This window comes from Ovis aries, chromosome 20 (assembly GCF_016772045.2).
Source record: "Ovis aries strain OAR_USU_Benz2616 breed Rambouillet chromosome 20, ARS-UI_Ramb_v3.0, whole genome shotgun sequence".
Lineage (NCBI taxonomy): Eukaryota > Metazoa > Chordata > Mammalia > Artiodactyla > Bovidae > Ovis > Ovis aries.
The window spans coordinates 5,069,301-5,083,263 of NC_056073.1; the positions used below are offsets into that span (position 1 = coordinate 5,069,301).

The 13,963-nt window shown below is 38.2% G+C and overlaps 1 protein-coding gene across 1 annotated transcript in view; it reads left to right on the plus strand.

Annotated features, from left to right (window-relative positions):
* Positions 1–13,963, plus strand: part of HMGCLL1 (3-hydroxy-3-methylglutaryl-CoA lyase like 1) — a 194,720-nt gene that overhangs the window by 95,976 nt on the left and 84,781 nt on the right. Inside the window, exon 5 of the mRNA XM_042236821.2 lies at positions 2,272–2,420. Coding sequence (XP_042092755.1) covers positions 2,272–2,420 — 149 coding nt within the window. The remainder of the gene's footprint in view (positions 1–2,271; positions 2,421–13,963) is intronic.

Sequence of the window (13,963 nt, forward strand, 5' to 3'; positions counted from 1 at the left end):
GTTGTTCCCATCCTCTTCACGAAGCTAAGCACTGTCATTGGAACTAACAGCTTGCTTTATTGTCTTCTCACTTGTTTCTCCGAATCCAAGGTGACTTGGGAATTTATATGCCAAAAGCTTTTGTGAATATACATATCCACCTGCAATGCAGGAGACCCCGGTTCGATTCCTGGGTCAGGAAGATCCCCTGGAGAAGAGATAGGCTACCCACTCCAGTGTTCTTGGGCTTCCCTTGTGGCTCAGTTGGTAAAGAATCCGCCTGCAATGCAGGAGACCTGGGTTCTATCCCTGGGTTGGGAAGATCCCCTGGAGAAGGGAAAGGCTACCCACTCCAGTATTCTGGCCTGGAGAATTCTGTGGGCAGTCCATGGGGTCCCAAAGTGTTGGACACGACTGAGCGACTTTCACTTTCATACTAGAAGAATCAGTGCAGCTTTAAGTAAAGGCTTGAGGTGATATGCTTACATGGCTTTATTGTAAAAGCTAAGCAGCAGCTATTTCTGATTTTAATGGATGTTTTTCACTTTTGTATTTGTGAAATACAAAAGTGACTGTGTTGCATGAAGTTGAAGTTCTGGGTCCTAGTTGGGGTGTGACCTGTTAGTGTATCTTGTGAAACCACTTTTCTCTTAAAAAATTAATACAATTTTTTATTACATTGTTAATAAAGACAGAGATCTTTTAAGAAATTGTAAACATTCTGTCATCTGGTCCTAACAGAGTAGGAAAGGTACCCACCCTGAGAAATATATGAAAGGACACCTTCAGGATAGCTTAGAAAGTAATAGAAGCAATCTTGGCCTGGGAGGTATGCAAACTCATGTCCAAAACATGGGCCCAGAACTTCTACTGAACTTGGGATCTCCTACTGGAGATTTATAGTCTTTGAACCACAGTTTTTACACCTGTGAATTGGTGTAGTACATGCTTAGTTTAGAAGATTGTTTGTAGATTAGAAATAGGATGTGCAAAATACAAACAGCAACATGGGATCAGAGTAGGTGTTCAATAAATAGAATTTCATTTTAATTTATATCAAAATTTTTAATAAAATACAGTTGATGATGTATTCATTCCTGACATATAGCAAAATTATTCCATTATACATATATACACATTCTTTTAAAATGCTCTTTGCTATTATGGTTTATCATTGGATATTGAATATGGTTCTCTGTGTTATCGAGTAGGACATTGCTGTCAATCCATAGACTTTTACTTTAAAGGTTAAAAATGTATGGTGGATGAGTGGAAGCCAGTGTTTTTTTCAGTGTTGGAGGAAAGATGACAGAATTTTTGTTTTCTTAAGGTGTTAGGGTATTGGTGAGGAAGGGCAATCTAGGCATGGTGCTAGAGATGTATTGATAGAAAGACTTAAGAATCCGACTGGAAATGTAGGAGGCTTGACATTTGACAACAAGTCTCTGGGAAGACTGGAGGAAGGAAGGAAGACGGCAAAGTGGGCAAAAAGGAGAACTGATTAGGTCAACATTTTGGGTTTAAAGATTGGCTAGAGGGGAGGGGACTTTCTTGGTGGTCCAGTGCTTAGGACTCCACGCTTCCATTGCAGGGGGCATGGGTTCGATCCCTGGAAGGGAAACCAGGATCCCTCATGCTATGCAGCACAGCCAAAATAAATAAATTAATAAGAATAAAAAGTAAAAAAGACACCTACATTTACTAAAAAACAAAAAACAAACAAACAAAAACTGGCAAGAGGTTTAAGGAATTAGACACATAAGGGTTTAGTTGTCATAGTCAAGTATAAAACAATGGAAGGGAGCTTCAGAGATAGAGAGAAAATTGGGGGCAAAATTAAAGTGATAATTTGGAAAAATGTTTTTCTGATGGGTTATAAGGAAAGAAGAAAACCAGAAAGCATTTACTATTCTCTATTTAAAAATATATGGTCTAAAAGTAATGTTTTCCATAGATGTTAAGAGGTTTTATTGGGATGCTGGTGTTTTCCACAATTTGGGTTAAAATACTTCTGAGGATAACTTTTAGGAAAGGGAAAATGAAATTGGAATACCACCATTGTATATTCTGTGATTTATGAGTGTTGTAGTTTGTGGAATTATCTGTGTTATAAAATATTTTCACGTTTCAAAAGAGAGTATTATAGCAAGTAGAGAGAAATCTAATTTTAAATTCGAAGCAGAATGCTAAAGAATACAAGTATTTCTTTATAGAGTAATTAATATTGCTTCTACTGCTCTCACTTATGTTTTTGAAACTAATTAGCTTTTGCCTTTAACTTGTATTTTTCAGGTTGCTGCAGGAGCAACCGAAGTATCTGTTTTTGGTGCTGCCTCTGAATCCTTTAGCAAGAAGAACATTAACTGTTCCATTGAAGAAAGTATGAAGAGGTTTGAGGAGGTCGTTAAGTGTGCAAGACACATGAATATTCCAGCACGAGGGTAATTATGAAATCCTACAAACTCTAGTTAATTCGTTCATGTCTGATGTTAGAGTTCTTTAAGAACTATTTTGACATTGTTTTACCTCATGTAATAATATACATCTGGAATTTCATGGTTCACGTATTGCTGAAGCCTGGCTTGGAGAATTTTGAGCAAGGAGACTGCAAGGAGATCCAACCAGTCCATTCTAAAGGAGATCAGCCCCGGGTGTTCATTGGAAGGAATGATGCTAAAGCTGAAACTCCAGTACTTTGGCCACCACATGCAAAGAGTTGACTCATTGGAAAAGACTCTGATGCTGGGAGGGATTAGGGGCAGGAGGAGAGGGGACGACCCAGGATGAGATGGCTGGATGGCATCACCGACTCGATGGACATGAGTTTAAGTGAACTCTGGGAGTTGGTGATGGACAGGGAGGCTTGGCATGCTGCGATTCATGGGGTCGCAAAGAGTCGGATATGACTGAGCGACTGAACTGAACTGAATAATATACACAGAGTATCTTATTTGCACTTTATGTGATCAGGGCCATCATTTTATAGTTATTGCTATAATTACCTAGATAATACCACCTGAATCCTGAGGGTGTATCTAGCCTGTGGGGCATGATGCATTGAGGTCATGGGGACCGGCATCACAGCTGACACTGTTACTCATCTCATCAATTCCAGATTACCCGCATGCAGTCATGTTGTTTGGATCTCAGCATACTCTAAGTGGATAGATTGGTATACATTCATAGTAGCATTTGGAAAGTAATCACTTGATGTGGTTTCCAAATTTTTAATGTTTTTAAGAACCATGCTTTTTCTTCAAAGAATATATTGTATGGAAATTGAATAGCATACGTAAAATGTAAAACTGCAGTGGGGTGTATGTTCATCATACCAGCCATTCGGCTGACTTCTGGGCCTTCTCTGTGTGACTCTAAAGCAACTATGTTTGGTGAAGGAGAGGAGAAAGGAAACCTGCTTTTGTTTTTGCCTTCTTTCAAGCAAGCAGGAGAGCATCTCGCGCAGACAGGCTCTACACCCAGATCCGTGTCTGTGAAATGTATGATAAATTCATTGTTACTTAAGAAAGAAGTTTTTTCTAACACATTAGTAATTTTCTATTTTTATAATTACGGAGGCATGATAAACATGCCATAATCATCTTCATAATTTAAATGCATAGTGTTTGTAAGAGAAGGCTGAATGCTGTCCCTGGGCTTCCATGCTGGTTGTCCTGCGCTTGACTGAGGTGAGCAAAGTTCAGAGTGGCAAGAAAGATCAGTCGTCAGTGAGAAAACAAGTGGACCCAATTTGGAGTGAGGCGATTAGAAAAGGGTTAGAATTCATTCAATCAAGGTCATTTGGAGAACAAGTAGAATTCGATTACACTGTATTTAGGTATTTTTTGGTTTGCTTCCTTTTTTAAACTTCTTTTGCTTTCTCCTTAGTAAATTTCCAACATGACTTTTTAAAGATATAAAGTTATTTTGTAACTAACATGTATACATAACATGTGGAGTCCATGCAAGAAAATTCAAAAACCAAGATAATCTGTTTCCATAGAAAATAAAGGATGTTTGTTTTTAAGGCAAAAGTTACATAACAACCAAAAATATAAACGTTACATAACCACCATCAAAAAGGAAAGGTGTCTTGCAAGTTTTAAATTCAAATATACATAAGTTGTTTTATTTTTTTAACTTAAAAAAAAAGGGAAAAATGAAGAAGCTGTTCTTCTGTTTCAGTGTACGTTTATGTTTGGAGTATAGGCTATTGAGTAAAGTAATTCTCATTGAAAAGTTGAAAGAACCCCAAACCTTAAGAAGTAAGGTACATATTTCAATTGGGAAGACTTTTTTTTAATGTGGAAAGATGGATGTTCACAAATTTTATGACAACTGATTTTATCACTTTATAAAATAGTATAGGCAAACTTTATAAGGCTAATAGAAACCCTAAATCTCCTTTAATACTGACTGTATTAATAAAATGTTTATAAAATTCAATATACAAATTAAATAAAACAAAATGTAATAAGATGTTTAGTACTAAATACTAAACATTTAGTATTGTCCTATCTGTAAAGAAACTTCTAACCATGCTACAACCTAAGAAATTTTTCGTAAGATAAGATGGGTACAGAAGTACAGATGAACAAGCACTAACCTACAGCCAAATGAAGTCAGCAAAAGTACACTGTAATTATACCATAGACAAATGCATGTTTTCCCGTGTAGATTTTCTTCCTTTGGAGCCCAAGTCCTTGATTTTCAGAAACACTAGTCACTTTTAGAAATAACACCTTTCGAAAGATGGATGTGAGTTCACTTCTTATGCAGTTGAAAATTATCTTCTTCTCCTCCAAACTTTTACAGACTTTAAATTAGGTCTTATTTTCACTGGTCAATATAGAAGGTAGGTACTTTATTAAAAGGCATAGGCTATCGGTGCTCGTTTTAGGGAAAAAGCCATGCTCAGCTAGTCAAACCTGAAGTGGATGCTCCAACCAGTGTTACTACGGCAACAGCTGCATCACTATGGACCATCATTCAGAAAATGTATGGTGCCAGCTACTGTCAGATTTAAAGGCCATACAGCAGGACACATTTAATAAATGCTCACTAAAGCCATTTAAGCCTCTATAAAACAGTAAACTTTCATATGGTCTAAATAGCAGCTTCTATTAAAGTTATGAAGTCTATTGTTTGTTTCCTCCCCTCTTGGAAACACACACATACACATGCCTCTGTACAGGTTTTTTAATAGATGCTTGGAACTTTATGTAACATCTGGGATACATTGGGAAAGACACCATGCCAGATCGCCAACATAAAATGCAGAGTCAGCTAACTACTGCTGCTCATCCACTGTATGCGAGTGAGCAATGAAATGTCTAAATTTTGGACTTCATTTTTTAGTGTGCATTTCACATATGTTTAAAACATCTAGGTTATTTTTCTCTTATCTGTCTAAATCTTTAAAATGTTAAAAAGAGAAAAATAGAAGCCTGTTTTAAATTTAGTCATTCTCTTTTTTATCAGTGGATTTACTGAATAAATTATCTCTGATGTGTATTTAAGATCGAAATCCTTCAGATATGAAGTAGTTTTCTCATCTATCACATAAGACTTTCAGCTTTTATTCCCTTTTGTTTGAAATGAGTATCAGCTTCTCTTTAATGAAGTAGCAAGTTACAGGAATCACATGCTGCTTTTTGTGTGGAAATTTAATTTTGGAAGGAAACTGTCGCTAAGGTGACTTGTTTGTTTCATTATTAAGATACTTATAAATAGGTTATAAATTCACAAAGTCAGCAGTGGGGCATATCAGAGAGTTTTAACATGATTACCTCTTAGACTTCTCCTGTAAAGTGGTCTAGAATGATTGGACCCATGATTGACTTCCTGAAGGGCTGAGCTTACTGAAAGTTGAAAGAAGTAGATTGGTAACATTTTTTTTTTTTCTAGGAGCAAAAGAAAATTATTCACCCATTGTTAAAAAAAATACAAAATGCAAAAAAAATATTTCATTGTGAACTGTCACTGCTGAGTTTATTCTCAAATTCCCAGAAAACAAAACAAAACAAAACTGAGGTACAAACTAATGAGAAAAATGAATAAGAAGCAAATTAATAATTAAAGTAAGAAAGACAACCATAGGTCCCTGGAGGAGGACATGGCAACCCACTCCAGTATTCTTCCCTAGAGAATCCCATGGACAGAGGAGCCTGGCGGGCTACAGTCAATGGGATAGCAAAGAGTTGGACACGACCGAAGGGACTTCACACACAGACCAACCATAGATAACTTTGAAGTATGGAAAAACAAAGGCGGTTTTAGGATGTAATAACATTTTGTTTTCATCTTAAATTCTTTATAAGGCGTGATTAGTATTTATTCATATTTTGGAGGAGATAAGGAATCAGACTTTTCATAAAACTCTAATTAGTCTAGGGTGCATATCTTACATACCTCTTCATCTAACCCACATCACTAACTCCCTATCTAAATCAAAACCAAGGAAAATCCAATCTGTTTTTAAATGCTTCTGAATAAAATTGTATCATTTACATGAGCGACCAATTGTTTTGATAAGACCCTCAGTGTTTGGAAATTCTTCCTGTGCTTAGTAAATTTTAACTGATTGCCTAGCTCTGAATAATTTCTAACCTTTAAAATGGTAACCGTTTCCTGGCTGTGAAGTCAGGGCAGCGTATTCTCTCTCAAAATGGTCAGCTTTCCGTGGACTTCCCTTGGAGAAAGAACTGATAACAACACGTTGCTTCCGGAACGTGCAACCTACTTGATGTTCACCAAACCATCTAGGTCATGTACACGTTATATCTCCTATCCTTCCCTTGCCTAATTCAAAATGTCATTACAGACCTGATCCTGAAATAGCAGCCTCTTTGAGTAGGGTAATGAACCTCCTTGCTGAGGGCTCTGAGTTTTAAATACACAGTAAGTGACAGGCAGTGATTCTCATGGCTTGTGATGCCAGTGCCTCCCATAAGCTAATTTATCCTAATGAAATTTACTTCCATAGGTGGCACCATTGTCTATCAGTAGAAGCTCAATGGGCAAAGTTTCTTTCCAATTTCTATTGTTAAACTGAGGCCTTTCCACTGGTGCCTGGAAGAGGAATTCAGATCATCTACCAAAATATGGCATGTGAAACTTTAAAAATTGAGACATCTGTTAAATGATTTTCCTTAGTACATATGATGGTTTTGAGTTCTACTTTTTTTAGCCTTACATATTACTCTGTCACAGCTGTGTGCCAGATAACACATTCCCCAGCTACAGTTAATATGTATACGTTGTGTGTGTGTGAAGTCACATCTAAATAGCCTCTTTGGAGGCAAGATTGTGTTTTGTCATTTCTCGTGAAATTCACCTTTTAGAACTAAAGGAGAATTTTAGCAGAATTGCTTCTCGAGACTAACGGACCATCATTATCTCATCTATCATCCACAGTGATAAGGGCATGATCACTTCAGTTCAGTCGCTCAGTCGTGTCTGACTCTTTGCGACCCCATGAATCGCAGCACTCCAGGCTCCCTGTCCATCACCATCTCCCGGAGTTCACTCAGACTCACATCCATCGAGTCAGTGATGCCATCCAGCCATCCCATCCTCTGTCATCCCCTTCTCCTCCTGCCCCCAATCCCTCCCAGCATCAGAGTATTTTCCAATGAGTCAACTCTTCGCATGAGGTGTCCGAAGTACTGGAGCTTCAGCTTTAGCATCATTCCTTCCAAAGAAATCCCAGGGCTGATCTCCTTCAGAATGGACTGGTTGGATCTCCTTGCAGTCCAGGGGACCCTCAAGAGTCTTTTCCACCACCACAGTTCAAACGCATCAATTCTTCAGCACTCAGCTTTCTTCACAGTCCAAATCTCACATCCATACATGACCACATGAAAAACAATAGCCTTGACTCGATGGACCTTTGCTTGCAAAGTAATGTCTCTGCTTTTGAATATACTCTCTAGGTTGGTCATAACTTTCCTTCCAAAGAGTAAGCGTCTTTTAATTTCATGGCTGCAGTCTCCATCTGCAGTGATTTTGGAGCCCCAAAACATAAAAGTCTGACACTATTTCTACTGTTTCCCCATCTATTTCCCATGAAGTGATGGGGCTGGATGCCATGATCTTTGTTTTCTGAATGTTGAGCTTTAAGCCAACTTTTTCACTCTCCTCTTTCACTTTCATCAAGAGGCTTTTTAGTTCCTCTTCACTTTCTGCCATAAGGGTGGTGTCATCTGCATATCTGAGGTTATTGATATTTCTCCCAGCAATCTTGATTCCAGCTTGTGCTTCTTCCAGTCCAGCGTTTCTCATGATGTACTCTGCATATAAGTTAAATAAGCAGGGTGACAGTATACAGCCTTGACAACAAAAATGACAGAATGATCTCTGTTTGTCTCCAAGGCAAACCATTCAGTATCACAGTTATCCAAGTCTATGCCCCAACCAGTAACACTGAAGAAACTGAAGTTGAACGGTTTTATGAAGACCTACAAGATCTTTTAGAACTAACACCCAAAAAAGATGTCCTTTTCATTATAGGGGACTGGAATGCAAAAGTAGGAAGTCAAGAAACACCTGGAGTAACAGACAAATTTGGCCTTGGAATGCGGAATGAAGCAGGGCAAAGACTAATAGAGTTTTGCCAAGAAAATGCACTGGTCATAGCAAACACCCTCTTCCAACAACACAAGAGAAGACTCTATGCATGGACATCACCAGATGGTCAACACCGAAATCAGACTGACTATATTCTTTGCAGCCAAAGATGGAGAAGCTCTATACAGTCAGCAAAAACAAGACCGGGAGCTGACTGTGGCTCAGATCATGAACTCCTTAATGCCAAATTCAGACTTAAATTGAAGAAAGTAGGGAAAACCGCTAGACCATTCAGGTATGACCTAAATCAAATCCCTTATGATTATACAGTGGACGTGAGTAATAGATTTAAGGGACTAGATCTGATAGAGTGCCTGATGAACTATGGAATGAGGTTTGTGACATTGTATAGGAGACAGGGATCAAGACCATCCCCATGGAAAAGAAATGCAAAAAAGCAAAATGGCTGTCTGGGGAGGCCTTACAGATAGCTGTGAAAAGAAGAGAGGTGAAAAGCAAAGGAGAAAAGGAAAGATAAAAGCATCTGAATGCAGAGTTCCAAAGAATAGCAAGAAGAGATAAGAAAGCCTTCTTCAGCGATCAATGCAAAGAAATAGAGGGAAACAACAGAATGGGAAAGACCAGAGATCTCTTCAAGAAAATTAGAGATACCAAGGGAACATTTCATGCAAAGATGGGCTCGATAAAGGACAGAAATGATCTGGACCTAACAGAAGCAGAAGATATTAAGAAGAGGTGGCAAGAATACACGGAAGAACTGTACAAAGAAGATCTTCACGACCCAGATAATCATGATGATGTGATCACTAATCTTGAGCCAGACATCTTGGAAAGTGAAGTCAAGTGGGCCTTAGAAAGCATCACTATGAACAAAGCTAGTGGAGGTGATGGAATTCCAGGGGAGCTATTTCAAATCCCGAAAGATGATGCTGTGAAAGTGCTGCACTCAATATGCCAGCAAATTTGGAAAACTCAGCAGTGGCCACAGGACTGGAAAAGGTCAATTTTCATTCCAATTCCAAAGAAAGGCAATGCCAAAGAATGCTCAAACTACTGCACAATTGCACTCATCTCACATGCTAGTAAAGTAATGCTCAAAATTCTCCAAGCCAGACTTCAGTAGTACGTGAACCGTGAACTCCCTGATGTTCAAGCTGGTTTTAGAAAAGGCAGAGGAACCAGAGATCAAACTGCCAACATCCTCTGGATCATGGAAAAAGCAAGAGAGTTCCAGAAAAACATCTATTTCTGCTTTATTGACTGTGCCAAAGCCTTTGACTGTGTGGATCACAATAAACTGTGGAAAATTCTGAAAGAGATGGGAACACCAGACCACCTGAGCTGCTTCTTGAGAAATCTGTAGGCAGATCAGGAAGCAACAGTTAGAACTGGACATGGAACAACAGACTGGTTCCAAATAGGAAAAGGGCATGATAGGCTATCAAAATTTATTCATAATTGGCTTGTTAATAATTGGATGCTGTTTTGTGTTGCGTATAGGCTAATATATTCTGCATGGCTGCATCAAATTCACTCCTGTTTTTAAATGTCTTAATTACCTTTCATTGACATCAAATGTCACCTCATCATTCCTGACACTGACATTGTTTTTTTCTTCTGAATGTAGCAATGGTTGATTCTTTATGGTCCAAATATTTGTAACATTTATTAAAGGCTTCTTCTGGTTTCTTTTTGCTAGGATGATTTGAGGAACATGGGAAAGTAGGCCTAGGTAAGGCCTAACTAGGTGATTTTGTCATGATTCAGTTCTAGGTGAAGTTGGTAAAGACTTGAATGTTGCTGTTTTATCATGATTTTGCACAGTGCTGATAAATAGCCTCAGTAAGCACAAATAAAAATAAAACAACTCATATTTCTATCCAGGGCTTATTGTAATTTTAGTATCATAGGTGTCAATATCGTTGGTGATGTTTTTGTTACTCTGTCATCCTAAATAATGCTTGAAACATGATTCCAAGTCTGAACTCGAACTCTCAAATATTTGCTGTCATTTCTGGATACAGAATTTGAACTGTGAAGAACCAGAATCTGGCTATATGTTGGTTATAAAGTTTAGGAATTTTATAGAAAATCATTCTGAAAGTTAAAACAACATCTTTACTCATATATTTTGCATGAATTCATTTAAGAAATATTGATTGTTTTATATCATGTCTTGTCTTCTGATGCTGTATGGAATATAAAAATGAAAAGTAGCCTGGGTAGTTTCCAGCAGACTGGGGAAGTAATTTGTATAGAAATAATGACTGTGCGGTAAAAAATGCCAAGTGTTTAGGAGAAATACAGATAAATCCCATTAATTTTTAAAGTAAGACTGTCTTAAATTTCTCTGGAGTTATTTGTAAAACCCTCATAGAGGTGTCAATAAAATGAAGTCATAAAAATGAGTAAAAATATGGAAACATAATCAGAAATAGTGGCCTTTTTAGTGAGAGCAGGAAATTTACAAAGAGCCAAACCACGGTGCAGAGAAACCTCCAGAAATGTTTGGGTAACAAGGAGAAGTTTATATTTCCTGGAATAGGAGCTTTTAAGGCTGTGAAATGGAAGAGAGGTAGAAAGTTAGATGAGGTTTCACAGATTGCTGAGCTTGAATACCAAGTTTATTTGGTAGACAACAACAGGTCATTGAAGATTTTCAGAGTAGGAAAATACCCAATCAGATTTATGCTCGAGGAATATCGTTTCAGTAGTCGATACTGGAGTACAAATGAGGATGTGCCATGAGACCAGAAGCAAGGAGGGCACTTGGAGACATCTGTGGCCATCCTGAAAAGGGCACCGCTCTGTCCACGTGAGCTGGGCCGGCAGTTCCCACGCTCTAGGGAAGAACCAGCCAATGCTGTTTGAGCGTGTTCTTAAAGGTGACCTTCAAGAGATTTAGTGGCTGAAAGTGACTATATCTTTTTCTTTTAAAAGGCAAATGTGGGGAAAACAGGAATGACCATTATTTTGAATCTGTTGAGCTTCCTGTGCCATCTGAATGTGTCAAGCAATCAATTTATAACGTTCATAAGGAGACTGGAAGTGTGTTCTGTGTAATAGAAAGAGAGAGATTATGAGGGGCTGAGTAGTCATGTATGGATGTGAGAGTTGGACTGTGAAGAAGGCTGAGTGCTGAAGAATTGCTGCTTTTGGAACTGTGGTGTTGGAGAAGACTCTTGAGAGTCCCTTGGACTGCAAGGACATCTAACCAGTCCATTCTGAAGGAGATCAGCCCTGGGATTTCTTTGGAAGGAATGATGCTAAAGCTGAAACTCCAGTACTTTGGCCACCTTATGTGAAGAGTTGACTCATTGGAAAAGACTCTGATGCTGGGAGGGATTGGGGGCAGGAGGAGAAGGGGACGGCAGAGGATGAGATGGCTGGATGGCATCACTGACTCGATGGACGTGAATCTGAGTGAACTCTGGGAGTTGGTGATGGACAGAGAGGCCTGGAGTGCTACGATTCATGGGGTCGCAAAGAGTCGGACACGACTGAGAGACTGAACTGAACTGAGCTGATTACAGAGACTCCTTTTTCTGTTCCCATTACAAACACATAAATATAACAACTTGTAAAGCATAAGGTGAAGTTCAGAAGAGAAAAGGAAGTCCTCAGATCATCAGGGAAAGTGTGGCAAGGATGTAGTGTGATGGCCCCAGCACATGGGGTGTCTACTCCATATACAAGCCCTAATGACTGAGAAATGTGATTCTACAGTCTATATGCAGACACATAGATGTTCTGCTAAGACTGGGATTGGAAACTGAGAACTTTTGGATTCTGGAAGCATTTCCTTGCCAGTGCAGAGTCACTTAAATCTGTGCCAGTGTTATAGGTTGTGGATTTATGACATCGGAGTATTGTGGAAACCCAAATTGAGAAATAAAGGTAGACCTTTGCTTGGGAACTGGTAAAATCTGCGAGGCAAGGGAAAAAGGAAATTAGATCTCCTTTATAGGAACATTTAAATAACTCAGGACTTTCATGGAACTTCCACAGAAACTAAAGCACCATGAAAAGGCATTCACAGTACAGACCACATGAGGGAACAAATTACCCTAAGAAAAATAAGCAGAAGAAAAAGAAAAAGAAGGATAACTTTAGCACAAAAGGACATAGAATAACCCGAATTGAGATGGTGAATTAACCCTTACTATATTTATAGAGGCAAAGGAAGAATATAATAAAAGAACAAGTCTTTATGAAAGAAAAGAATGAAGATTTGAGGAAAAGAAATGGAAGTGAAAAATACATGTGTTAAATAAAAATTAATTGCAGAACAACAGATTAGATATGGTTGAAGTAGGAGTTAACGGTCCTAGTGGCCTAGAACTAGGATTTGAGGAAATTGCAGCAATGAATAGAAAAATAATAAAAGTTTTGAAAGTGAAAAGAGAATGCCTAATAGAATTCTCAAAAGGAGAAAACAAGGAAACTAGATATGAGAGATATGTTTGATGAAATATTATAGTACCTTGAGGATTTTCTAGAAGAGTAAAAAGCATTAATGTTAATAATGAAGAAATGTAACAAGTCCTGAAGGACTCATAGTCAAATGTAGGATATTAACTATAAGTAGATAACCCTATAGCAGTAGAAAAGAATTGCACCCAGTCACTTCAGTCGTGTCCAGCTCTGTGCAACACTATGGATTGTAGCCTGCCAGGCTCCTCTGTCCATGGGGTTCTCCAAGGCAAGCATACTGAAGTGCATTGCCATGATTTACTATACAGCAATTATCTTTAGAGGGAAATATTCTCATCAGCAAAAACTGAGGTCAGAGATAATGAAACAATATATTCAAAATGGCAAAACAACCCACAAAAACTGTCAGCTTAGAATTCCATATGTAACCAGACTATTGGACTAAAAGTTAACAAAACCGTTTGTTGACATAACAGTCTGAAAAATTCTACCCTTGCTGGAAAAAAAAAAAAAAAAAAAGAAATTGAGTCAGAAGGGAGGAATGAAAAAAAGAAAGGAAATAGAGAGGTAGTAGGCTGAGGCTTTGGCAGAGCAGAAACCATCTGCAATAGGTCTGTAAAAACTTATACCAGCTGTTTAAAGTGGATAAATGTAGTAAGTGCCATCGATTTAATCAGAGATAGATGCTGTAGGGTAGCAGTGAGGTTAGACAGTATATGTCTGTGTAACTTGCATCACTTTAACATAAAGGGATCAATTAAACAATCCAGGTAAGGAAATATTGCCAGAGTTTTGTTTAATTTAATTTTGTTTTTAATTGGAGGATAATTACTTTAAAATATTGTGATGGCTTTTGCCATACATCAACATCATTAGCCACAGAGATACGAAGCATGTCTCCTGCCTCTTAAATCTCCCTCCCACCTCCCTCCCTACTCCACCTTAATAGATTGCCACAGAGCAC